This window comes from Abramis brama (genome assembly GCF_963993115.1).
Source record: "Abramis brama genome assembly, chromosome: 11".
In the NCBI taxonomy this organism is placed as follows: Eukaryota; Metazoa; Chordata; class Actinopteri; order Cypriniformes; family Leuciscidae; genus Abramis; species Abramis brama.
The window spans coordinates 15,997,311-16,022,570 of record NC_139973.1 but is presented as its reverse complement, the minus strand read 5'-3'; the positions used below and the strand labels follow the sequence as shown (position 1 = coordinate 16,022,570).

General features: G+C 39.8%; 1 protein-coding gene across 1 annotated transcript in view; it reads right to left on the bottom strand.

Annotated features, from left to right (window-relative positions):
• raver2 (ribonucleoprotein, PTB-binding 2) overlaps window positions 1-25,260 on the bottom strand; it is a 76,537-nt gene that overhangs the window by 13,385 nt on the left and 37,892 nt on the right. Inside the window, exons 4-9 of the mRNA XM_084128747.1 lie at window positions 16,623-16,814; window positions 4,481-4,601; window positions 3,002-3,084; window positions 1,829-1,927; window positions 1,171-1,276; window positions 454-767 (exon numbers count right to left, since the gene is read on the bottom strand). Coding sequence (XP_083984873.1) covers window positions 454-767; window positions 1,171-1,276; window positions 1,829-1,927; window positions 3,002-3,084; window positions 4,481-4,601; window positions 16,623-16,814 — 915 coding nt within the window. The remainder of the gene's footprint in view (window positions 1-453; window positions 768-1,170; window positions 1,277-1,828; window positions 1,928-3,001; window positions 3,085-4,480; window positions 4,602-16,622; window positions 16,815-25,260) is intronic.

The following is a 25,260-nucleotide window of genomic DNA, read 5'->3' as shown; positions in this document are numbered from 1 at the left end:
TGTATACTGTTTATATAAAAAAAACCTGTAAAAACATTAATACTGTAAAATACAATTTCTTCTAACAAATGTAGAAGTCTTTAGTTTTGATCAATGTCCTTGTTGAATAAAATTATTAATTTCTTTAAAAAAATTATTTTGTATATAATTAACTAAATTAAATGTAAATTAGAAACATTTCGTCGCTAACAGGCGGAAACCTTGTATCTCCATATCATATTTTTTACTATTGGTCACTCTGTGTTTTGCAAATATTTAACCAATGAAAAGTATTAAAAAGAGCATGTGACTAATCCTTGTATCTCCATTGGATATGGTTTTTGAACAACACAAACATGAGTAAATGATACCATTTTAAAGTCTGAGTTAATTATTCTCATTAAGTCTCAGAGATTTTGTCATTTTTTGATCTTGAGGTGAGAAATTGGAGAAGCAGAAAGCAACCAGGCTTACCGTGACGGCAGTACTAGTCTGCACACTTGAACTGTGGTGGTTGGCTGGAGCTTTGTGTGTTGTGCTCCCCAGCAAAGGTCCCAGACTTTGTGTGTTAATCCCAGAGAGGAAGTTGTGAAGCTGTGTTTGGGAGCTTAAAGATCCCCCTGCGGTTCCTGGTGGTGCAGGCTGTTTCTCCGGAGCCAGGCATGTCGCATTGACTCCGTTCTGATCAGAGACGGAACTCGCATGTGAACGCCCAGGTATGTGTGACACCATTCCAGCCCCAGAGTTTCCACCCTGGGATGTGACTGGAGAGGAGTCTTGGCCCAACTCTAAAAACCAGAGAACTTTGTTAAACTTTTGTAGTAAAAAAAAAACATTTAGCACCCAAAGCATATAGTTCATACTCTGGAAAACCTTCATAGTTCAGCATTTCAATTTCTCCCTCACTGTAACACCTGCATGGCACTGATATTCAAATAGAAATGACCCTGCACAAAGACATACTCTTCAAAGGTGTTTAACGCTTTGATTAATGCCTTTGCACACCAAACAGACACACGTCTGTATAAAAGCACAAAGAAAGAACTACTAATTGAAGTGGCTGCCTCGCACTGCTTATAATGGGGCTTTCAAACAGTTTGAGGATTTGCAATGCAAATGTCTTTCCCTGCAGTAACGAATGAGACCTCTGGACCAGGCTTGAGGTCTGCAAGGTTGACCAGAAGCTCTCACCTGTGGGAGAATCTCCCAGCAACCCCTTCCCCAGAGGAACCTGTGTTCGAAGACCCAGAACTTTCTGCAGGAGCAGCCGGGATGGGTCACCTAAAAGACCCTGGACCTGGGAGGAAATGAGAGAGTGATGAAGGAGAAAAAAAAAGCAGTCAGGCCATTATAGGGTCATGTGACAAACAAGTGAAAGATGAAGTACACACAGATGAGATTATTATGGCTGCAAAAATGCACATTGCAAAACAAAACACACACATGCATTAAAGGAGATTTATGTCAGCGTTATTATTGCATGAATTATTGTTCTATTTTTTTTTTTTATGTAAATTTTCCAGCACAGATGGCATTATTATTCTTTAACCAGAACCTCAAATTTGCATTAAAAATGCCAGCTGGATTTATGGTTCTAATACTTCTCTATATAAATAAATATAAATAATGCCTTTCTGAACATAAACTGCAGTTTTCTCATTATTTACAAAAGGATTTAATGCAGACCAATAATATCTTTGCAAAAAAAAAAAGAAAGAACTGTGAACACAATTTAGACTGTTGTTGTATAACATGCATTATTTTGCTGGTAAGTGTACTGTGGTGATGTATTTCTTTTGTTATGGGTATGATGAAACACGTGAACACACACACACACACAAACACTCACATTAGTGATTTGCTTATCTTTGATCTGTAAAAGCTGTTGTTGGGCCATCTGCATGTGAAGAAGATTCTGCAGAACAAGACCGTTTCCAAGAATGGCAGACTGCATGAAAGATAGAGAGATAGATTGATTGCTATACATGCTTTTCTATTTATCTGTGAAGTAGCTGCCTATTCATCATAACATATTTCCCTCTAAGGTGTTCTTCTTTGCTGTACTATAACCATTTTATCCATGATCGGCAACTTTATTTCTTTAGGGCGTTTCTTTAACTATGAGCACCTTTGCTTTGTGGACTTGGATTTCGTGGATTTCTTGACTTGTGGAAATGAATCTCCCTTAAAATAAACCTTTCAAACTCTCACTAGTTTAGACCGTCTACTTAAAATGTCCAATAGTAGATATGCATGCATCACAGCAGAATTAACTATTCTGCTGTGAATTATTCTGCTGCAGAATTAACTACACATCACTATTCATTTGGTGGTGGAAATAATGGAAATGACATCTGAAATATTTTTGAAATAAAATGATAAACTCCTTTGTATTGCTAAAGGTAATTTCACTGGTACATTACCATTTTTTTTGTATTCTATACAAACAAAACTAAATTGTATTTTGACATTTTTTACATATTATGTTCACAAGTGACATTTACCTTCTCATTTCAAGCATGCACTTGAAACCACAATAAACCACAATAACCACAATAAACAAAATTGTTCAGTGTGGGGGAAATGATGCCACAACTCAGAGACAGTCATATTTAAAAATAAAAAAATAATACATAATACATTTTCAAAAAATAAATACTGAAATTATTTATGTTTGTTACATTCTTTGTTTAGGTTATTATAGACCTAAAAAGGTATTTTTTTATTATTTTTTTTGATTTTCAGTTTAAGATTTCAAGTCTGGGTCATTGGTAAAACAATCAAATCTATATATAAAAGGCATTTGGAAAGTTAGCACAAGTAAATGATGAATGCATCATAAAAGTTTCCAAAAAAAGGAAAAAAGTTTTAATGTGACCATATAACAAAAAGAAAGAAGTTAAAATATGTTAGTTTTAATAAAATCCAACCCTTAAATATACAACATAAGAACCTAAAGTTAAAGAAACACCCCATCAGCATTAAGTCAGTCTTGTGGGTGATTTAAAGAGAAAGCATGTACCTGCTGTGCTTTTCCTAACTGTAGCAACGCTGCAGTCAACGGTGGACGCAGGAAGGGGAGATTGTGAGGTCGGCCAAACTTTCCTGGTGGGAAACCATTAGATAAACCAAATGAGTGGGACAAATAAGAGAGGAAATAATGTGAAAAGAGCTTGTAAGCTCTCAAAATAAGAGAGATGGACAGCAGAAAGTATGTGGCCGATACTGGCGGCCCATGATTTCGTCATTCCAAAATTCCAGCTTCACTACTAATGGCAAGTTGCTCCGGAATAGGTAGAGAAGTTTAACATTTAATCATGTGCTATATTTAGTGTTGTAATTGTGTGTTCTCTTTAAGCTCTGGCCTCCACTTCTTCCTCAGCTCATTTATTCTCCCACCCAATGAAAAGTTCATTTTAATATATGATTAGGCTTTCATCAAGAGGAAAAATCTGCTCAGAATCTACAGCACTGGTGATCACTGTTACACACACACACACACATATGCAGAGACATGAGAGATATTTCATCTCAAAAACTACAATCCTCAGTGCCAGTACAATGCCTCTGTCTAAAAAAGTACTTAAACGTTTTACTCATGAATATTCAATAAATTATTTGGCTAATAATAAGTAAAGAGACACTTAAAGGACAATTCCGGTGAAAAATGAACCTAGGGGTAATTAACACATGGTTACCGAGTCGATCGTTCCCTGGGATGCGTTTTCATGAAAATCGAATGTAACACGGTAGCATAATGAGGGTCCCTACATGCAAACCGAAGCATTGAGAACTTTGTAAGTGTACAGACAGTTTAATAAGAAGATACTTTATAAAGACAGTACATTACGCGTATACAGGCAGGCGTCATCTTGGAAAACAGTCTCGACTAGTCGAGCCACGAACACCGTGCTACGTTAGATTTCACAAACGTAATTCCTATCGACCAGCTCACTTAGCATGGCGTTCGTGACTCGATTAGTCGAGACTGTTTTCCAAGATGGATCCTGCCTGTATACGCGTAATGTACTGTCTTTATAAAGTATCTTCTTATTAAACTGTCTGTACACTTACAAAGTTCTCAATGCTTCGGTTTGCATGTAGGGACCCTCATTATGCTACCGTGTTAGTGTGAGGCTATTTTGAGCCTTGTTAGTGGTATTAACTAGCGATTTACTTTTACTTACTCTGTGCCCCATATAGCGTTATAAGATAATCTGTTTTTAAAGATAAAACTCTTTACATTCGATTATCATGAAAACACATCCCAGGGAACGATTGACTCGGTAACCATGTTTTAATTACCCCTAGGTTCATTTTTCACCGGAATTGTCCTTTAAGAGAGGCACAGAGAGAGAGAGAGAGAGAGAGAGAGAGAGAGAGAGAGAGAGAGAGAGAGAGAGAGAGAGAGAGAGAGAGAGAGAGAGAGAGAGAGAGAGAGAGAGAGAGAGAGAGAGAGAGAGAAAGAGAGAGAGAGAGAGAGAGAGAGAGAGAGCGTTACCTCCTCGTTTGGCGTTGGGGTAGGGTCTCATAAGGACCTGGAGAGCAGCAGGATTGGTCATACTGTTGAGGAACTGGGCCAGATTGGGTTCAGGCAGTAAACCTTTCTTATTGCTCAACATCTACAGGAGCACACACATATGACAAAGATAAAACAATAATTCATAATTTTATTATAAAGAAGAGCCTTTCATATATATATATATATATATATATATATATATATATATATATATATATATATATATATTTATGAAAGCATATCCAAGCAATTATTATAGTTAACACATTTTCTCCAATTTTTTGTCAGTTTAAACATACTTGCATAAGAATAATTTATTTGGAATCAAAATTGTGTAAAATAATTTTAAGTAAGAAATGTATCTTCAGTTAAAGGGATATATTTTCTTTTGTGGGAAATAAAGGTGCTTTTTTTTTAAAGAATATGCAGGCCAATCAAAACAAAAACGAACTAAATAAATACTATAAAAAGTTCCATACAACTTCTGTATTATATCTTTAGGATGTTTAGAATAGACAAAACTGAATGACCGTGTAAAGCCTGATATAAAAAAATAGTCAAACAAATATATATGTTTTTAAATGGAACAGTTTATTGAACCTTTAGACAAAATATTTAAAATGAAAAAGGAAGAAAGAAATGCATACAGTATGTGTTTTGTTGAGTATCATATTTGACACATCAGCCTCTTATGACCCATGGAAAGTAGTATGATATAGAATATGGAGCTAAAAAACGTTTTTTTTTTGTTTTTTTTTTCTCAGAGGCTTACTTTAAGCAAAGATAAGCAATTTGGTGCAGTTGCTCATATTTATATGGCCAAAAAGTAAGATTAAATTCTGATAGATTGTAATGTAGAGTAAAGAGTATAGCAGACTATATGCATAAACTGCATATAAATATCAGTTGTCACTCTATATCCCCCAAATATCTTAGCAAGATGATATTTAAATGCTTACTATATGATCAAATCTCTCTAGTTTTTATTTTGGGGGGGCAAAACATACAGTATAATGCAATACAATGATGACTGGGAGATGTGCAATAAACGCTCCTCAGAAGCCTCACATTTTAAAATGATTTTTTAAAAAGTTGCTTCAGTTCAGTAAGTGTTCATCTTGAAATCTTGAAGTTATTTTTATGCTTACTTTAGAAAAATCAGTAAAGTTCTCACAGCAAAAAGATACATGTAGCATGACCTGAAGAACATTTTAGAATTATACTAAAAGGCCATTTACTTGGTAAAAAAAAATCAGATGACAAAAGGCATGTAGCAGATTGTGTATAACAGGTTTTTCTGATCATGTCTATAATTTAGAGGCTTTAGAAATATATCAAATAATATGCGTACCAAATATGGTTCAGTAGGCTTTATAGGGTTAAGATGTTTTTTTTTTTTGTTTCCTTTTCATATCTGATGTCTTGTCAAATATTTATCTGGAATGTTTATGTCCCAGCGGTGAGTGAGCATGTGTGACCGTGTGTATTTGTTGGCATGGGGGAGACGCTTGCAGACATGCGGAACCCCTGATTAGATCTCTGATGTCTGCTAGAGGTGTGGATCCATCCCAACACACTCCGACTCCATCTGCTGACTACTACTCCCCCACCCACACAAACTTGTGCACATACACACACACACACACACACTGTGGTGCTTTCATATTGGCATGGGTGAAGCCAAGGATGTAACAACATATTCAAGAATGAGAGGACATACGTAATAATTTAAGAATCAGGGGAATGTGGTGGTGGTGGTGGTGGCCTTGGGTGAAGCAGCAGATGGGTGGAGTATTTGGGAAGAGGGAGTGAAGAGACAGTTGGCCTATCTCTTAATACGGATGAAAAAAGCAGGGAAAAAAGCAACCCATCATGCCCCCTGCCTAGAGCTTCAGAGATGGATTAGCAGAACGCTCTGTTCCTGATGTGTGCTTCCAAAGAGCCATAAACTACAGCTCAAATGCTCTATTTTCCACACCATTAGAAAATTAATTGAATCCATAAACACTGAAACAAAAACATCAGGTGATTTATACTAATCTAACGTTTTCTCAAATTTGAGTTCTTAAATAACTGACAGTACAGATATAAACATAATGCAAATATTATGAAATAAGAGATCAGATAGTGTATGAAGCACTAATTCTTCACCAGTTCAGCGCATTTTAGAGGTATAATACAAAGTAATATAAAAGAATTAGGGATGCACGTTTCGACACCAAAACTGGCATCACACATTTGGATTAAAACTAAATCGTGCACGCAAGTAGTTCTCTACATCATTACAGGAAAATGTCAAGTGACAACTGTACCGCTGCACTGGAAAAGCTCTACATGTGCATTCTGCCATCAAATGAAAGATAAAATAGGACAGAATGCTAACAACTAATATGGAAAATCACATTTTAACAATACATTTTAACAGACACAATTATGCATGAAAATGACTATGATGCCAAGTAATATACTATATATACAGTGTGGGAAATAATTATTTGATCCCCTGCTGATTTTGTAAGTTTACATTTACATTCATTTAGCAGACGCTTTTTTCCAAAGCGGCTTACAAATGAGAACAATAGAAGCAGTGAAACTAACAATAGGACAACAATATGCAAGTGCTATGACCCTTCCCAGTTTAATCTAATGCAGTACATGTACTTATTTTTAATGTACATGTGTGTGTGTGTGTATATATATATATATATATATACACATACACTCACCTAAAGGATTATTAGGAACACCATACTAATACTGTGTTTGACCCCCTTTCGCCTTCAGAACTGCTTTAATTCTACGTGGCATTGATTCAACAAGGTGCTGAAAGCATTCTTTAGAAATGTTGGCCCATATTGATAGGATAGCATCTTGCAGTTGATGGAGATTTGTGGGATGCACATCCAGGGCACGAAGCTCCCGTTCCACCACATCTCAAAGATGCTCTATTGGGTTGAGATCTGGTGACTGTGGGGGCCATTTTAGTACAGTGAACTCATTGTCATGTTCAAGAAACCAATTTGAAATGATTCGAGCTTTGTGACATGGTGCATTATCCTGCTGGAAGTAGCCATCAGAGGATGGGTACATGGTGGTCATAAAGGGATGGACATGGTCAGAAACAATGCTCAGGTAGGCCGTGGCATTTAAACGATGCCCAATTGGCACTAAGGGGCCTAAAGTGTGCCAAGAAAACATCCCCCACACCATTACACCACCACCACCAGCCTGCACAGTGGTAACAAGGCATGATGGATCCATGTTCTCATTCTGTTTACGCCAAATTCTGACTCTACCATCTGAATGTCTCAACAGAAATCGAGACTCATCAGACCAGGCAACATTTTTCCAGTCTTCAACTGTCCAATTTTGGTGAGCTTGTGCAAATTGTAGCCTCTTTTTCCTATTTGTAGTGGAGATGAGTGGTACCCGGTGGGGTCTTCTGCTGTTGTAGCCCATCCGCCTCAAGGTTGTGCGTGTTGTGGCTTCACAAATGCTTTGCTGAATACCTCGGTTGTAACGAGTGGTTATTTCAGTCAAAGTTGCTCTTCTATCAGCTTGAATCAGTCGGCCCATTCTCCTCTGACCTCTAGCATCAACAAGGCATTTTCGCCCACAAGACTGCCGCATACTGGATGTTTTTCCCTTTTCACACCATTCTTTGTAAAACCTAGAAATGGTTGTGCGTGAAAATCCCAGTAACTGAGCAGATTGTGAAATACTCAGACCGGCCCGTCTGGCACCAACAACCATGCCACGCTCAAAATTGCTTAAATCACCTTTCTTTCCCATTCTGACATTCAGTTTGGAGTTCAGGAGATTGTCTTGACCAGGACCACACCCCTAAATGCATTGAAGCAACTGCCATGTGATTGGTTGATTAGACAATTGCATTAATGAGAAATTGAACAGGTGTTCCTAATAATCCTTTAGGTGAGTGTATATATACATATATTTGTGGCGTTGCCTATAGACGAGCACGAAAACACGTAGGCTCCGACTCAACGTGCCACATAAAGTTTGGACCAGGATTGTATATAATTGTGTATATATATATATATATATATATATATATATATATATATATATATATATATATATATATATTGTAATATAAAATGTAAAATTTTTACATTTCAATTATATTTTATAAATCAATCATTATAATTTATAATTGTATAAAATAATTAGAATTTCAAATTCAAAAAATGTTTAAAAATGCATAAATCTGACTTTGATACAACTTGTATTTAAAAAATATGTTAAAAAGCAACAAACAAGATCATAGATTGCATATATTGAAAAAACAACATCTGCTAGATTATCAACACTGTAAAATGTGTAATCATCATTAGATTACTTATTGTCATGTGTCAGCTTTGTTTGGACTTTCAGTTTGAGTTTTGATTGGTTCCTGTTCTCCTTTGTTCTTTTCCCGCCCTCCACTATTTTACATACAGTTCTGTAACTATGATAAGCACCCTGAACAAACTCTATTTCAATGCTCAAATGACAATAACTGAGGCACAGCAGAGTCATTGAACATGACTGATATCTAACCAGTAGGCACGTATCTTTCGACGGTTTTGCGTATGAGCTCCCGGAGCACTAACCAGTCAGGAAGACAAGTGCAGACACCTGCTAGTCCCCAAGCAAGTGCTAAAATTATATGACTACACTCGCACACAAAAGCAATGGCCCGTTAGACTGAAGGGAAAGCTTGTGCCCTCACAGTCTGTGTATGAGTGGGTAGGCGGGTCTCAGAGACAGACAGCAGAGTACAGAGATGCCTGTGGCACGGATGGGTGGACTTCATGAGAAATGTCAGCTTGCATTTGCTCTATTTGGCTTGATATTTTTCAGAGGAAAAAGGAGAAGTAAGGGAGAGAGAAAGAGTGGAGGAGAAAGAGAAAGGAGGGAGGAGGGGAGACAAAAAGCATTGTATTAAAGACCCCATGATATCAAAATAGCAGTTTGTGGCTTTCGGTTCATATTTGTTAGCTTTGAAGTCATCTATATGCTTTTATAAGCTTTTAATAAAAGCTTTTTATAAGCTATAAGTTTTCCTGTAGCTCAAACAGTAGAGCGTTGGTGCTTGCAACGCCAAGGTCATGGGTTCCATTCCCAGGGAAAGCAAGAACTGATAAGAATGTAAATGTGTACCTTGAAATGCAATGTAAGTCGCTTTGGATAAAAGCATCTGCCAAATGAATAAATTTTAATGTAAATGTTTTATACTCCTAAAAGTTGATAAAATTGCCAAAAAATATTAATTCGTTTATATTTAAATTCTTCACTGGAAAAATAGACCCAAAATATTGATGACTTACACACAGGAGCGTATACAAAATGTTGTACAATAAAATGATCTAAAATGAAAATGTCCCCTGTCATAATACCACCTGCCTCTGACTATTGTGAAAAGGCTATTATCTATTTAAAAAAAGGGAAGGATAAGATCTTTGATATGTCCTACTTAATTTTCCTGTTTCATTAGGACACAAATAGTTTTCATAAAATAATTTCATGGGGTCTTTAAACATTCCATCTTTAAAAAATAACCAAAAATCCTCTTCTTTCTCTTCTCTGCAATTCTCCTCTGCTCTACTAGCTTGTTTCCTAATCTAGCTTTCTAATATATGTGGCATTGTATACGGAGAATCTGTGACAAATTGCTTATGCTCCTCTACTGAAAGTCACTTTGGATAAAAGCTCCTGTATAATGTGAAATGTAAAAAGATAACGGTAGTCAGATATTTTATTGTCCACTAGAAGCAAAAAGCTGAACAATGAAATCAATCAATGTTTGGATGTAGCAAACTGCTCTGCCAACAATATACTGAATTCTGCAGAATTAAGTCCCACATTCAGAATGAAATGTTACATTTGAAATGCCAGACAAAAAAATCTGCGTTCTAACAAAACATCAATGAGAACCACTATCTGAGACATGAAGGAACATGACAGAGTGATTTTGTGTGTGTAGGCTGGGCTGTATTCAGTTGTGCTAAAAGACAGTAAAATGTGGTCTGTGAATAAGCTTGTCACATAGACAGCTTCTACTCTCTGGGCGTAGGTTTATAATCCCCAGGTGTAGAACAAAAAGACACAAAAACAGTTTTGTCCCTGCAGCCATTACACTGAGGAATAAGTCATAGCTATATTTTGCACAGGTGTTTACTTTGCTTTTATGTATGTATTCTTCTACTCTGAACCAATAAGAACTTTTTTTACTTTGTTTTAATTTTTTATTTTATTTTTATTGTTGCCATTTCCTAATTTTTACTGTCTTAAGCTGAATGATGTGTGATATGTGCTCCTATGTTTTTCATATGCGTGTATGAGGACTCTACTGCAAACAAAATCTACCTTCGGGTACAAATAAAGTAACTTGAACTTGAACTTGATCTAGACAGCACAAAAAAAGATGCTAAATACAAATAATAAAATGCAACTAACCATAATATATATATATATATCAGTATTATTCAGCAGACACATTAAAGTGCCAGTAAAGACTTTAACATTATTACAAAAATTCTTTTTTTTTTTTTCTTTTTTTTTCCTCCTTGAACTGCCACCTTAGCGTGGTGGAGGGGTTTGAGTACCCGAATGACCCTAGGAGCTATGTTGTCCGGGGCTATATGCCCCTGGTAGGGTCTCCCAAGGCAAACAGGTCCTAGGCGACGGGTCAGACTAAGAGCGGTTCAGAAACCCCTTATGAAGAGATTAAATCAAAGGACCGTGACGTCGCCCGGTATGGCGCAGCCGGGGCCCCACCCTGGAGCCAGGCCTGGGGTTGGGGCTCAGCCCGAAGGAGCGACGTGGGGCCGCCTTCCCGTGGGCTCACCACCTACAGGAGGGACCATAAGGGGCCGGGTGCTTAGAGAATCGGGCGGCAGTCGAAGGCGGGGGCCTCGACAGCCCGATCCCTGGACACGGAAACTAGCTCTAGGGACGTGGAACGTCACCTCGCTGGCGGGGAAGGAGCCCGAGATTGTGCGTGAGGTTGAGAGGTTCCGACTAGCGATAGTCGGGATCACCTCTACGCACAGCTTGGGCTCTGGAACCACACTCCTCGAGAGAGGATGGACTCTTCACCACTCTGGAGTTGCCCATGGTGAGAGGCTGGTGTGGGTTTGCTTATAGCCCCCCAGCTCAGCTGCCATGTGTTGGAGTTTACCCCGGTGAACGAGAGGGTCGCTTCCCTGCGCCTTCGGGTCGGGGATAGGTCTCTCACTGTCGTTTGTGCCTACGGGCCAAACGGCAGTGCAGAGTACCCGGTCTTCTTGGAGTCTCTGGGAGGGGTGCTGGAAAGTGCTCCGACTGGGGACTCCGTCGTTTTACTGGGGGACTTCAACGCCCACGTGGGCAATGACAGTGACACCTGGAGGGGCGTGATTGGGAGGAACGGCCCCCCTGATCTGAACCCGAGCGGTGTTCAGTTATTGGACTTCTGTGCTAGTTACAGCTTGTCCATAACGAACACCATGTTCAAGCATAAGGGTGTCCATCAGTACACGTGGCACCAGGACACCCTAGGCCGTAGGTCGATGATCGACTTTGTGGTCGTTTCATCTGACCTCTGGCCGTATGTCTTGGACACTCGGGTGAAGAGAGGGGCGGAGCTGTCAACTGATCACCACCTGGTGGTGAGTTGGATCCAATGGCGGGGGAGGAAGCTGGACAGACTCGGCAGACCCAAGCGTACTGTAAGGGTCTGCTGGGAACGTTTGGCCGAGTCTCCTGTCAGAGAGATCTTCAACTCCCACCTCCGGCAGAGCTTCGACCGGATCCCGAGGGAGGCTGGAGATATTGAGTCCGAGTGGACCATGTTCTCCACCTCCATTGTCGAAGCGGCCGCTCGGAGCTGTGGCCGTAAGGTCTCCGGTGCCTGTCGAGGCGGCAATCCCCGAACCCGGTGGTGGACACCGGAAGTAAGGGATGCTGTCAAGCTGAAGAAGGAGTCCTATCGGGCCTGGTTGGCTTGTGGGACTCCTGAGGCAGCTGACAGGTACCGGCAGGCCAAGCGGACTGCAGCCCGGGTGGTTGTGGAGGCAAAAACTCGGGCCTGGGAGGACTTCGGTGAGGCCATGGAGAAGGACTATCGGCTGGCCTCGAAGAGATTCTGGCAAACCGTCCGGCGCCTCAGGAGAGGGAAGCAGTGCCCTACCAACGCTGTTTACAGTAGAGGTGGGGAGCTGTTGACCTCAACTGGGGATGTCGTTGGACGGTGGAAGGAATACTTTGAGGATCTCCTCAATCCCGCTGTCACGTCTTCCATTGAGGAAGCAGAGGCTGAGGGCTCAGATGTGGACTCGTCCATACAGGGGGATCACACTTCTCAGCCTCCCTGGGAAAGTCTATGCCAGGGTACTGGAGAGGAGAATCCGGCCGATAGTAGAACCTCGGATTCAGGAGGAACAGTGTGGTTTTCGTCCAGGCCGTGGAACACTGGACCAGCTCTATACCCTCTACAGGGTGCTGGAGGGTTCATGGGAGTTTGCCCAACCAGTCCACATGTGCTTTGTGGATTTGGAGAGGGCATTCGACTGTGTCCCTCGTGGCGGCCTGTGGAGGGTGCTCCGGGAGTATGGGGTCCGGGGCCCTTTGCTAAGGGCTATCCGGTCCCTGTACGACCGAAGCAGGAGCTTGGTTTGTATTGCCAGCAGTAAGTCAGACTTGTTCCCGGTGCGTGTTGGACTCCGGCAGGGCTGCCCTTTGTCGCCGGTTCTGTTCATGATTTTTATGGACAGAATTTCTAGGCGCAGCCAGGGGCCGGAGGGTGTCAGGTTTGGTGACAACACGATTTCGTCTCTGCTCTTTGCGGATGATGTTGTCGTGTTGGCCTCATCAAGCCAGGACCTTCAGCATGCACTGGGACGGTTTGCAGCCGAGTGTGAAGCGGCTGGGATGAGAATCAGCACCTCCAAATCCGAGGCCATGGTCCTCAGTCGGAAAAGGGTGGCTTGCCCACTTCAGGTTGGTGGAGAGTTCCTGCCTCAAGTGGAGGAGTTTAAGTATCTTGGGGTTTTGTTCACGAGTGAGGGAAGGATGGAACTGTAGACTGACAGACGGATCGGTGCAGCTTCTGCAGTAATGCAGTCGATGTACCGGTCTGTCGTGGTGAAGAAAGAGCTGAGCCGCAAGGCGAAGCTCTCGATTTACCGGTCAATCTACGTTCCTACTCTCACCTATGGTCATGAGCTTTGGGTCATGACCGAAAGGACAAGATCCCGGATACAGGCGGCCGAAATGAGCTTTCTCCGCAGGGTGGCTGGGCGATCCCTTAGAGATAGGGTGAGAAGCTCGGTCACTCGGGAGGAGCTCAGAGTAGAGCCGCTGCTCCTCCACATCGAGAGGGGTCAGCTGAGGTGGCTCGGGCATCTGTTCCGGATGCCTCCTGGACGCCTTCCCGGGAAGGTGTTCCGGGCGCGTCCCACTGGGAGGAGACCCCGGGGAAGACCTAGGACACGCTGGAGAGACTATGTCTCCCGGCTGGCCTGGGAACACCTCGGTGTCCCCCCAGAAGAGCTGGAGGAAGTGTCTAGGGAGAGGGAAGTCTGGGATCTCTGCTTAGACTGCTGCCCCCACGACCCGGCCCCGGATAAGCGGAAGAAGATGGATGGATAGATGGACAAATTTTTTTTTTAATAAATGCTGTTGTTTTGAACTTTTTATTCATCGAGAATCCTGAAAAAAATCTAATCAGACACAACCTTTTGAATGGTAGTGTATATATTAAATATTTTTTATAAAATACTGTATAACACATGATTATATATATATATATATATATATATATATATATATATATATATATACAGTGAGGAAAATAAGTATTTGAACACCCTGCTATTTTGCAAGTTCTCCCACTTGGAAATCATGGAGGGGTCTGAAATTGTCATCGTAGGTGCATGTCCACTGTGAGAGACATAATCTAAAAAAAAATCCAGAAATCACAATATATGATTTTTTAACTATTTATTTGTATGATACAGCTGCAAATAAGTATTTGAACACCTGTCAATCAGCTAGAATTCTGACCCTCAAAGACCTGTTAGTCTGCCTTTAAAATGTCCACCTCCACTCCATTTATTATCCTAAATTAGATGCACCTGTTTGAGGTCGTTAGCTGCATAAAGACACCTGTCCACCACATACAATCAGTAAGAATCCAACTACTAACATGGCCAAGACCAAAGAGCTGTCCAAAGACACTAGAGACAAACTGTACACCTCCACAAGGCTGGAAAGGGCTACGGGGAAATTGCCAAGCAGCTTGGTGAAAAAAGGTCCACTGTTGGAGCAATCATTAGAAAATGGAAGAAGCTAAACATGACTGTCAATCTCCCTCGGACTGGGGCTCCATGCAAGATCTCACCTCGTGGGGTCTCAATGATCCTAAGAAAGGTGAGAAATCAGCCCAGAACTACACGGGAGGAGCTGGTCAATGACCTGAAAAGAGCTGGGACCACCGTTTCCAAGGTTACTGTTGGTAATACACTAAGACGTCATGGTTTGAAATCATGCATGGCACGGAAGGTTCCCCTGCTTAAACCAGCACATGTCAAGGCCCGTCTTAAGTTTGCCAATGACCATTTGGATGATCCAGAGGAGTCATGGGAGAAAGTCATGTGGTCAGATGAGACCAAAATAGAACTTTTTGGTCATAATTCCACTAAACGTGTTTGGAGGAAGAAGAATGATCATCATGATACCATCCCAAGAACACCATCCCTACTGTGAAGTATGGGGGTGGTAGCATCATGCTTTGGGGGTGTTTTTCTGCACATGGGACAGGGCGACTGCACTGTATTAAGGAGAGGATGACCGGGGCCATGTATTGCGAGATTTTGGGGAACAACCTCCTTCCCTCAGTTAGAGCATTGAAGATGGGTCGAGGCTGGGTCTTCCAACATGACAATGACCCGAAGCACACAGCCAGGATAACCAAGGAGTGGCTCTGTAAGAAGCATATCAAGGTTCTGCCGTGGCCTAGCCAGTCTCCTAAACCCAATAGAGAATCTTTGGAGGGAGCTCAAACTCCGTGTTTCTCAACGACAGCCCAGAAACCTGACTGATCTAGAGAAGATCTGTGTGGAGGAGTGGGCCAAAATCCCTCCTGCAGTGTGTGCAAACCTGGTGAAAAACTACAGGAAACGTTTGACCTCTGTAATTGCAAACAAAGGCTACTGTACCAAATATTAACATTGATTTTCTCAGGTGTTCAAATACTTATTTGCAGCTGTATCATACAAATAAATAGTTAAAAAATCATACATTGTGATTTCTGGATTTTTTTTTTTAGATTATGTCTCTCACAGTGGACATGCACCTACGATGACAATTTCAGACCCCTCCATGATTTCCAAGTGGGAGAACTTGCAAAATAGCAGGGTGTTCAAATACTTATTTTCCTCACTATATATATATATATATATATATATATATATATATAATCTTTTTAAGACTTTATTAAGAACAAGGGGGGAATTTAGAGCTCAAGTTGAATCTCTTCATCATGAACAGAAAGCTAAATACTGTATGCTTACTTTTTTGCTTGCTTTACTTTTATCTTACTCAAGGATTATACGAAAATGTGAACCAGACTGCATTAAATACATATTCACCAGCAGCAAAAAAATAAACATGGTTTGTGTCTACCACAATGTGTATTATGTAGTGAATTATTGGGTGCTGAGAGGAAGAAACCAACAAAATTAAAGAAATGTTTAGAAACACTCAAACTATAATCCGAGTCCCGAAGCAAAACCATTGTGTTGAAGAACATCAGTTAACGCTCAACACCACTGAACCACTGACAGTCTCTTCAGGACAGTGTTGTTTTAGACAGACTGCTGGTTTATGTGGATCTGTCCAGCGTGATGAAAATAGCCCTGTGGTTTATTTCAGGCCTCGGAAATGCAGCGGAGGTCTGGAGATGTCTGAAACAGCAGGGTTTGTATGAATACTGTAATTAAACTGTCACCACTGCCGTTTCACACATGCATGTGTGTGCGTTAATGCTTCTGCATGAATGTGTGGGAAACGCTCTCGTTGCTTGCTGTGACGGTAAAGACAATGGCACTTGTCCCCTGTGATTGTGCGCGTCACTCACCACACCCTGAGCGGCGATGAGGGCGGCGAGAGTGCTGCGTCCAGAGGTTCCTGGGGGACAGAGAGACAGGCGTATCTCCTGACCCTGGATCAGCTGTCTGTCCATCTCCAGCAGCATGGCTTCAGCCTGCTCCGCCGTCTCATACTCCACAACAGCGAAACCCCGCACTGGACTTCCCTCATCCTGAGCCAGCTACAACACACAAACACACACACTGTGTTTAGAGATCAACAAAACTTGCCAAAGGCATGTGATTTTGGTACATCATTACAATCCAATTTTATAATCATATCTCGGTTCTTGCGATGCATGATTATTTTATGAAACCATAAAATTAACAATTTCATTCATTTTCATTAAAACTCTCAACTGGAAGCGAAATGTATCTGCGGACATGAGATCTCAGCTCTGCTTGGTTGTGCAGAGCCTTAAGGAACCCACTGATTTGTGACTTCTGGTGTTGATTTGTGAGCTGCCTGCAGCTAAAAGATGTGGTTAATGATTGTGACATCTGACATGAGATGAATAAAACCCCACAGCTAAGCACTACTTTGATATTAGAACGGAAATTGCATTTTAATTATTGAGTATTTTTCCTTGTGGCAAACATGAACTTGTCTGTTTATTGATACTGCGGGGTCCAAATATCTGGGATCACAAATTATATATATATATATATATATATATATATATATATATATATATATATATAAATTATATTATTAGCATGTCATTATTATAGTATTATCTGTACAAAGGATTTCAAATTTGCTTATTTGATTAGTGACCTAGAAATGCAGTAGAATATTTCATTCATTTTTTTATTTAACTATAATTTAACTATAATTACTATCCTAAAACCACTGTTTTAGGCAGCAAGCAGCATATCACTGGATGTTGTGACGTCTTTGCTGAGTCAGTGAGAAAAGTTGCATTGCAACTTGCAAGGTTAATCAAAAACAGAGATGACAACATTTCATACTCTGAATAATCCAGCCGTGTCCAGATCTGAAACTAGACTCTGTCTGTGGGAGAATGTGCTGTGTTCAAGCAGGCAAGTCAACGTCTTGTTTATAGTTTTTTCAAGACTCTGGATGGATTGAAAAGAAGTCTGGCTTTGGTCATATTTTCTGCTACAACATCTCTAAAATGCAATGCCTCCAAAAAGTACATGGTCACTTAAGCTATGTTTTAAGATGCATGATTTCCACGCATTAGGTAACAAAATATTTGGGACCACTGTACCCAGCAAGCAATTTTGCAATTATAACACGTCTAATAGCGGTCCAAACACAGGCCTGATGTCTAGGCTAAAACAAGACAAAATTTGGGCAGTCAGTGAAAATTTAATAGACATCTAACTCTAAACCATAGCCCAAGAATAGACTAGTCATCAATTAGATAACATGTCAAAAAAATGAAACCAAACACCTTGTAATCGCTGTTGACTTTGCTTACATGATGGAATATCATACGTCTCACAAGTTATTTTGGCAAAAACGACATGTAACCAAATTCAAGGTTATTTTGGCTAGAAGTGGGTTACTCATAGCCGGACTATATGGGGTCTATAGTTAACCTAGCCTAGACAGTGAAATTAAGGCTATTGCTTGCTGGGTACCAGAGACGCACATTAAATCAAATTGCAAGCAAGAGTATTTTTAAGGACAAAGTGATTCGCCATAAAAACTTGCACATAAGTTTACTTGCAAATATGCTAAAGACTCTCTAATTCCCAGCACAATTACCAGGCAGTGTTTTTGAATCTCACAATCCTAATGAGGAACCACACAGGGAATCAAGAACATTCACAAGGTGAGCTTGAGTAAACACACACAAACACACACTCTCCAGATGTGTTGTGAGGTGTTGCCTTTCATCTATGTGCGTCATTTCGTCGAATTGGCCTCAAGGGAGTACAGCGACACCTCATCAAAACATCTCCACCAACTGCCAAGGACTGATCAGTGGAAAGAACAGCCTCCTCTACCTCTCCTTCAACACATTCAGCTTAAAGCTAAGTGGATACCATGACTTATAAATAATCCGGATCATGATCATATTATATATTTTGTGCCAATCAGTCTCTTTATTCAGAACAATGACTCCTGTGCTTTATTCTGATTCACCAACTTTGACTGATTCATTACAAAGAATCTCACTAGTTAAGTGATTTGTTCAGGTTTTATGCGGTTCATTTCTTTTATCCGTGCAGTTAGCAACGACAAATCAATAGAACATTGTGTTAACGAGTTTAATGCCAACATATTACATATTTTGTGCCACCTATTCTCTTTCTCATCACAAGCAATTCACAAGTTCACAACTCCTGAATAGCTGTGCAGTAAACACTGATTTACAGCCTTTCTACAGAAAGAGATGAACACAGATGGAGGGATGAGGAAAAAAAGGATGAAGGTTGAATCGAGGGGGGTGGAAGAAACTGATCAGCTATTGGCAGTTACTGGGATGGAAATGAGACCCCTGAGGGAACATAGATGGAGGAAATAGAGAATGAGAGAGAGAGAGAAGAAAGAGAGTTCTGGAGGGGGAGTGAATGAATGAACGGATAATGTGAGAGTGACAGAAGAAGAGGGAAAATATAGAGCGCAGTAGAAAAGAGAGGATGTTGAGAGAACGTGAGATGATGATGGGCTGATTAAAGGACAGACAGAAAAGAGTGGCATAAAGGATGATAGAAGCAAAAAGGAAACACACAGTCAGATTCAATGTGGGATCTTACACATGTACATGTGCACAGACACACACATACATAGTACATGGTGGTGAGAGGAAACCATGAATCTGTAATGCGTACTAGTGTGGCCTGGATATTTCTTTCACACTGTCACACACACAGACACACACACACACACACACGGCATACGTCCTTGGCAGTAATAATAAGTGGTGCGGTATGTCTCGGAGGAACCCGGGCTTATCTGTGCCAGTTATAATGCAGTCAGGACAGTGTATGTAAAAGCCTAAATATAGAGAAGGAAAAGCATTCGTCATTTGGAAGAGTGTCAAACATTTGTGTGTGTGTCCGTTTGAACACTTTGGTGAATGCACACCATTCCCAGAATCTCTTCCCAGAGGAACATTTTACAGCTCTTCTATAGTTCAGCAGTTTTATTGGCAGCAGTTACGTTTCATTTGAATATCAATAGATATTTTATCTAAAATTTCTTTAAAATAATATAGCCGAGAGCAGAGAGCATTAAGGTTGAAGCTCATGTGTGAACATGATCCAAACAGTCAAAAGAATAAATCCTGTGGATGTTTTTGGGAACAAACTTCTAGAGTTTGTGAAAATTTAAATGAATTTACATTAAAGTGGCACCTAGAGTTGAAGGGGTGTGTAATTGCCCGAGTAGTGGGTGGCTCCATCCCACCAAATTCAGTGTCTCTGTTATATGGTTTTAAATACCCAAATAAATTTTGAATTATTGACCAATGCGATACATTAAAAAAAATCCCTTATATTGACCAGTAACTGATAAGGACTAATTTTTCTTTTTTTACAGACGTTTCATGTTCCTGCTCTCTCTCTCTCACTCTCTCTCTCTCTCACACACACACACACACACACACAAGCTTGTTTATATCGTTTCAAAAAACCTAGTGAAAAGAGATATGGAATATGAAAAACATACATTTAGAGGCATAGAATAAATAACTGTCACCATCCATGGCTCTTATCCCAGCCAAAGACACCACACAGACAGACTGGCAAAATCAAACAGGAAGTAGATGTGTGTCTTTGTATATAATGACAAGCTTCTGTGTGACAAATGAGAGCATAAAATAATTTCAATAAACCTGCTGAGATGCACAAATATTGAACTGCTCTCTCTCTCTCTTGGCCCAAACTGATTCTGTCACAAGTCTGTATTCTGGAGGGCACTTGACAGAAATCTAATATAATAATGAACAATGAATTTCCTCTGGTCGGCCTTGTATCTACAAACACATTCCTAGAGAGGAAGGAGAGAGTGGTCAGGCAATCTGGGAGTAGTCACACCCACTGAGACGATCAATACAGCAACCACCTCTATTTAAACACACACAAACAATATACCCTTAAACCATAAAACACTCCATCAAAAGCAAATATTGTGCCTGAACATCTACATGGCGTGTTCCCTCTGGCTCGGACATGGTCTATTTCCTGTTATAAATGGTTGACCTTTGAGAGCGATACAGATACCCCAGTGGGATTCGGAGAAAGAGGGAGCAGTGGGCAGTATGAATGAAAGAATAATGTCAAGGCACTGGCAAAGTACAAAAAATTCAGCCCTATGTAACCTATGTATGGTATAAGATCTTTTTGCAAAAATACCAAGATGTTTCTTTTTTTTAAGAAGAAAACTGGAATGTCCCTTGCCCATTCAAAACTTGTGGTCTAGATAATGTCTAAATTATCTCTGGTGCCCCCAGTGACCTCCTTAAACTACCCAAAGTCACAAGACAACAACTACAGTGATACTAGGCCTGTTCGACGCACCAAGACGAATGTTGAGTAGTGTTATTTTAGAATCATAGAAGTACTATGAAAGTTTTTATTAATATTTTGAATTCATTTTTATTTTTATATTTTCCGTTTTCATTTGCATTTTAGGTAAAGATTTAGTCATTTTGTTGTGTGTACATAAAGTTACACTAAATGAAAATATGTCTGGTCAACTCACTGAAATAAAATAAGGTTTTTTTTTATAATGTCACTTAATGATTAATGAACTGTTTTAATGAACTGTGTGTGTACAGAACAGGATTAAGCACTAAAAGGTGAATTAACCAAATTTAGCTGCAGTGTGTACGTGACCATAGATAAATAAGTTGAAGTTTAAGTACTAAAATTACTACAACAATAACTGATATAAAAATAAATGAAATATTTAAAATAACAAACAAATAAAACAAATAAAAAATTAAAATAGGTTAATCGATTAATTTTTGCTTATATGTGTGTATATTTATATAGGTATATTATATATACAGTGAGGAAAATAAGTATTTGAACACCCTGCTATTTTGCAAGTTCTCCCACTTGGAAATCATGGAGGGGTCTGAAATTGTCATCGTAGGTGCATGTCCACTGTGAGAGACATAATCTAAAAAAAAAAAATCCAGAAATCACAATATATGATTTTTTAACTATTTATTTGTATGATACAGCTGCAAATAAGTATTTGAACACCTGTCTATCAGCTAGAATTCTGACCCTCAAAGACCTGTTAGTCTGCCTTTAAAATGTCCACCTCCACTCCATTTATTATCCTAAATTAGATGCACCTGTTTGAGGTCGTTAGCTGCATAAAGACACCTGTCCACCCCATACAATCAGTAAGAATCCAACTACTAACATGGCCAAGACCAAAGAGCTGTCCAAAGACACTAGAGACAAAATTGTACACCTCCACAAGGCTGGAAAGGGCTACGGGGAAATTGCCAAGCAGCTTGGTGAAAAAAGGTCCACTGTTGGAGCAATCATTAGAAAATGGAAGAAGCTAAACATGACTGTCAATCTCCCTCGGACTGGGGCTCCATGCAAGATCTCACCTCGTGGGGTCTCAATGATCCTAAGAAAGGTGAGAAATCAGCCCAGAACTACACGGGAGGAGCTGGTCAATGACCTGAAAAGAGCTGGGACCACCGTTTCCAAGGTTACTGTTGGTAATACACTAAGACGTCATGGTTTGAAATCATGCATGGCACGGAAGGTTCCCCTGCTTAAACCAGCACATGTCAAGGCCCGTCTTAAGTTTGCCAATGACCATTTGGATGATCCAGTGGAGTCATGGGAGAAAGTCATGTGGTCAGATGAGACCAAAATAGAACTTTTTGGTCATAATTCCACTAAACGTGTTTGGAGGAAGAAGAATGATGAGTACCATCCCAAGAACACCATCCCTACTGTGAAGCATGGGGGTGGTAGCATCATGCTTTGGGGGTGTTTTTCTGCACATGGGACAGGGCGACTGCACTGTATTAAGGAGAGGATGACCGGGGCCATGTATTGCGAGATTTTGGGGAACAACCTCCTTCCCTCAGTTAGAGCATTGAAGATGGGTCGAGGCTGGGTCTTCCAACATGACAATGACCCGAAGCACACAGCCAGGATAACCAAAGAGTGGCTCTGTAAGAAGCATATCAAGGTTCTGGCGTGGCCTAGCCAGTCTCCAGACCTAAACCCAATAGAGAATCTTTGGAGGGAGCTCAAACTCCGTGTTTCTCAGCGACAGCCCAGAAACCTGACTGATCTAGAGAAGATCTGTGTGGAGGAGTGGGCCAAAATCCCTCCTGCAGTGTGTGCAAACCTGGTGAAAAACTACAGGAAACGTTTGACCTCTGTAATTGCAAACAAAGGCTAATGTACCAAATATTAACATTGATTTTCTCAGGTGTTCAAATACTTATTTGCAGCTGTATCATACAAATAAATAGTTAAAAAATCATACATTGTGATTTCTGGATTTATTTTTTTAGATTATGTCTCTCACAGTGGACATGCACCTACGATGACAATTTCAGACCCCTCCATGATTTCTAATTGGGAGAACTTGCAAAATAGCAGGGTGTTCAAATACTTATTTTCCTCACTGTATATACTGTATGTGTGTGTGTGTGTGTGTGTGTGTGTGTGTGTGTGTGTTATGCAGCAATTAAAAAAAATGCCGTTTTAAAACAAAAACAAAAAACAAATAACAATAATATTATAACAAACTAAATTGAAAATGAAACTGAAAATATAAAAATAAAAGCTAATTCCAACATATTACTAAATATAATAATACTATAAATAATACTAAAATAACAGTGGTCAGAACAGACTAATTATATTTTGAAATTGGACCAAATTTTCTGGTGCTGAACTGAACATTCATGCTGAACACTTCACCTTTTAAATACATAACAGGAACATCACCACAACCTGGGAATAAGTAGAAACCGGCACATACACTCATGCAAACTCTAATACATAGTGATAAAATGGAAAAATAAAAGCAGTACATAGATTCATGGACAGCAAAACAATAAGCATTTAATTGTTGCATTTAAAAGCATTCAAACAACCAAATGGATGTATAAATTTTTCAAATGACCTACATGTGGTCATTAATAATGTAGTAGCATTAAAAAACAGATCACTTAATCTGTATGGGATCAAACATAAAACATTAATGGTTACTTATTTTAAAAGCATATTACTCTGTGTCTTCATTTACCATCTTCAAGCAGGAGGTTGTCTTAAAAAGTGACGTGTGTGTGTGTGTGTGTGTGTATGTGTTATGACAGCCTTCAAAATTTACTGAGGTCAGCAGATGAGTTGACCTTTATATCAGTCCAAAGGAAAACACGGAGATAAACAAACAGAGTACATACAAGAGAGAGAGCGACGAATGGATGAGGAAAAACAGAAAGAGGCAATAGCAAAATCTTTTCAGAAACCACTGGGCTAATCTCTAATCACGTCCACCTAAATATATCTGGATGCACTGTGTGTGTGTGTGTGTGTCCAGCTGTCAGTATGTGTCCCTCATATGTGCCAGGGGCAGAATATGTCCGTCATGAACGCGCTGAGTCATCTAATAACATAACTGCTGTCTTTCTCAAAAAGAAAGGCAAAAGGAAAAGAGTTGACAGAAGGGAGGGGGGCTGCGAGATGAATGAGTGACAAAGTGGGAGGTGAGATGCCAGAGAAAAAAAGATGCATTTTCAAACACATAATGGAGCTGACATTTCCTGCCAACTAAACTCAAGAGTGTTGTCATTTCATATCACATGAAAATGGTTTTGAGAAATAAACTTCAGCAGCATCTGTGGAGAGTCAAACATTACCTGGTCATCACTTCAAATAAGCCAGTAAACGTCATCCTTTACTCAACCTCATGTCAGTATGACTTTCCTTCAAGAAGCACAAATGTGCACAGTGTACATTAATCAAATTTGAGTACTTAAATTAGCCATTAAGTCAATTTGATGATTATTGTTTCTGTTATAGAATATTGCAGTATCTATTATAAATTATTCATCTGTGCACATCATTGTTTTTTTAATCCACATTCCCTCATAATCTTTAATCAAAATAGCATCCCCTCCCTCTTCCATCTCTTCTCGTCTCTGATTACATAATAGTAATACTAAAACAATATCTAATGCATAAGTCATACTTTTATAATACTTGAAGCATACATTTTTGTATTCATAAATGCCAATAAGCACTACTACCTAGTAATTTGAATAATGACTTATTAATAAACTAACAATTAAATTGTGATAGTTTGCTGTTGTCTCACTTCAGTAAAGTAACAGAAAATTATGCGTTAGTGGATGCAAATTAAATGTTGATTAAACTTCATAAACAGTGGCCAGCTGGCTCATTTAGCTTTATCTGGTTAATAAGCTTACTATTTAATTTCAATGAAACTAGCCAAAAAGCAGTCTAGAAAATTATGGATTTGTAAATGTAATGATCTTTCAGCATATAAGCCATAAACTAAGGGTAATTATACACTACCGTACATATCTGCATTTTTTGTTTTACTTTTGAAGTGATCCATCACCTGAAAAAGGTTTGATAACCACTGCGCTATTACACCAGAAGGACTGAATAAACCCTGAAATAACTCTATTT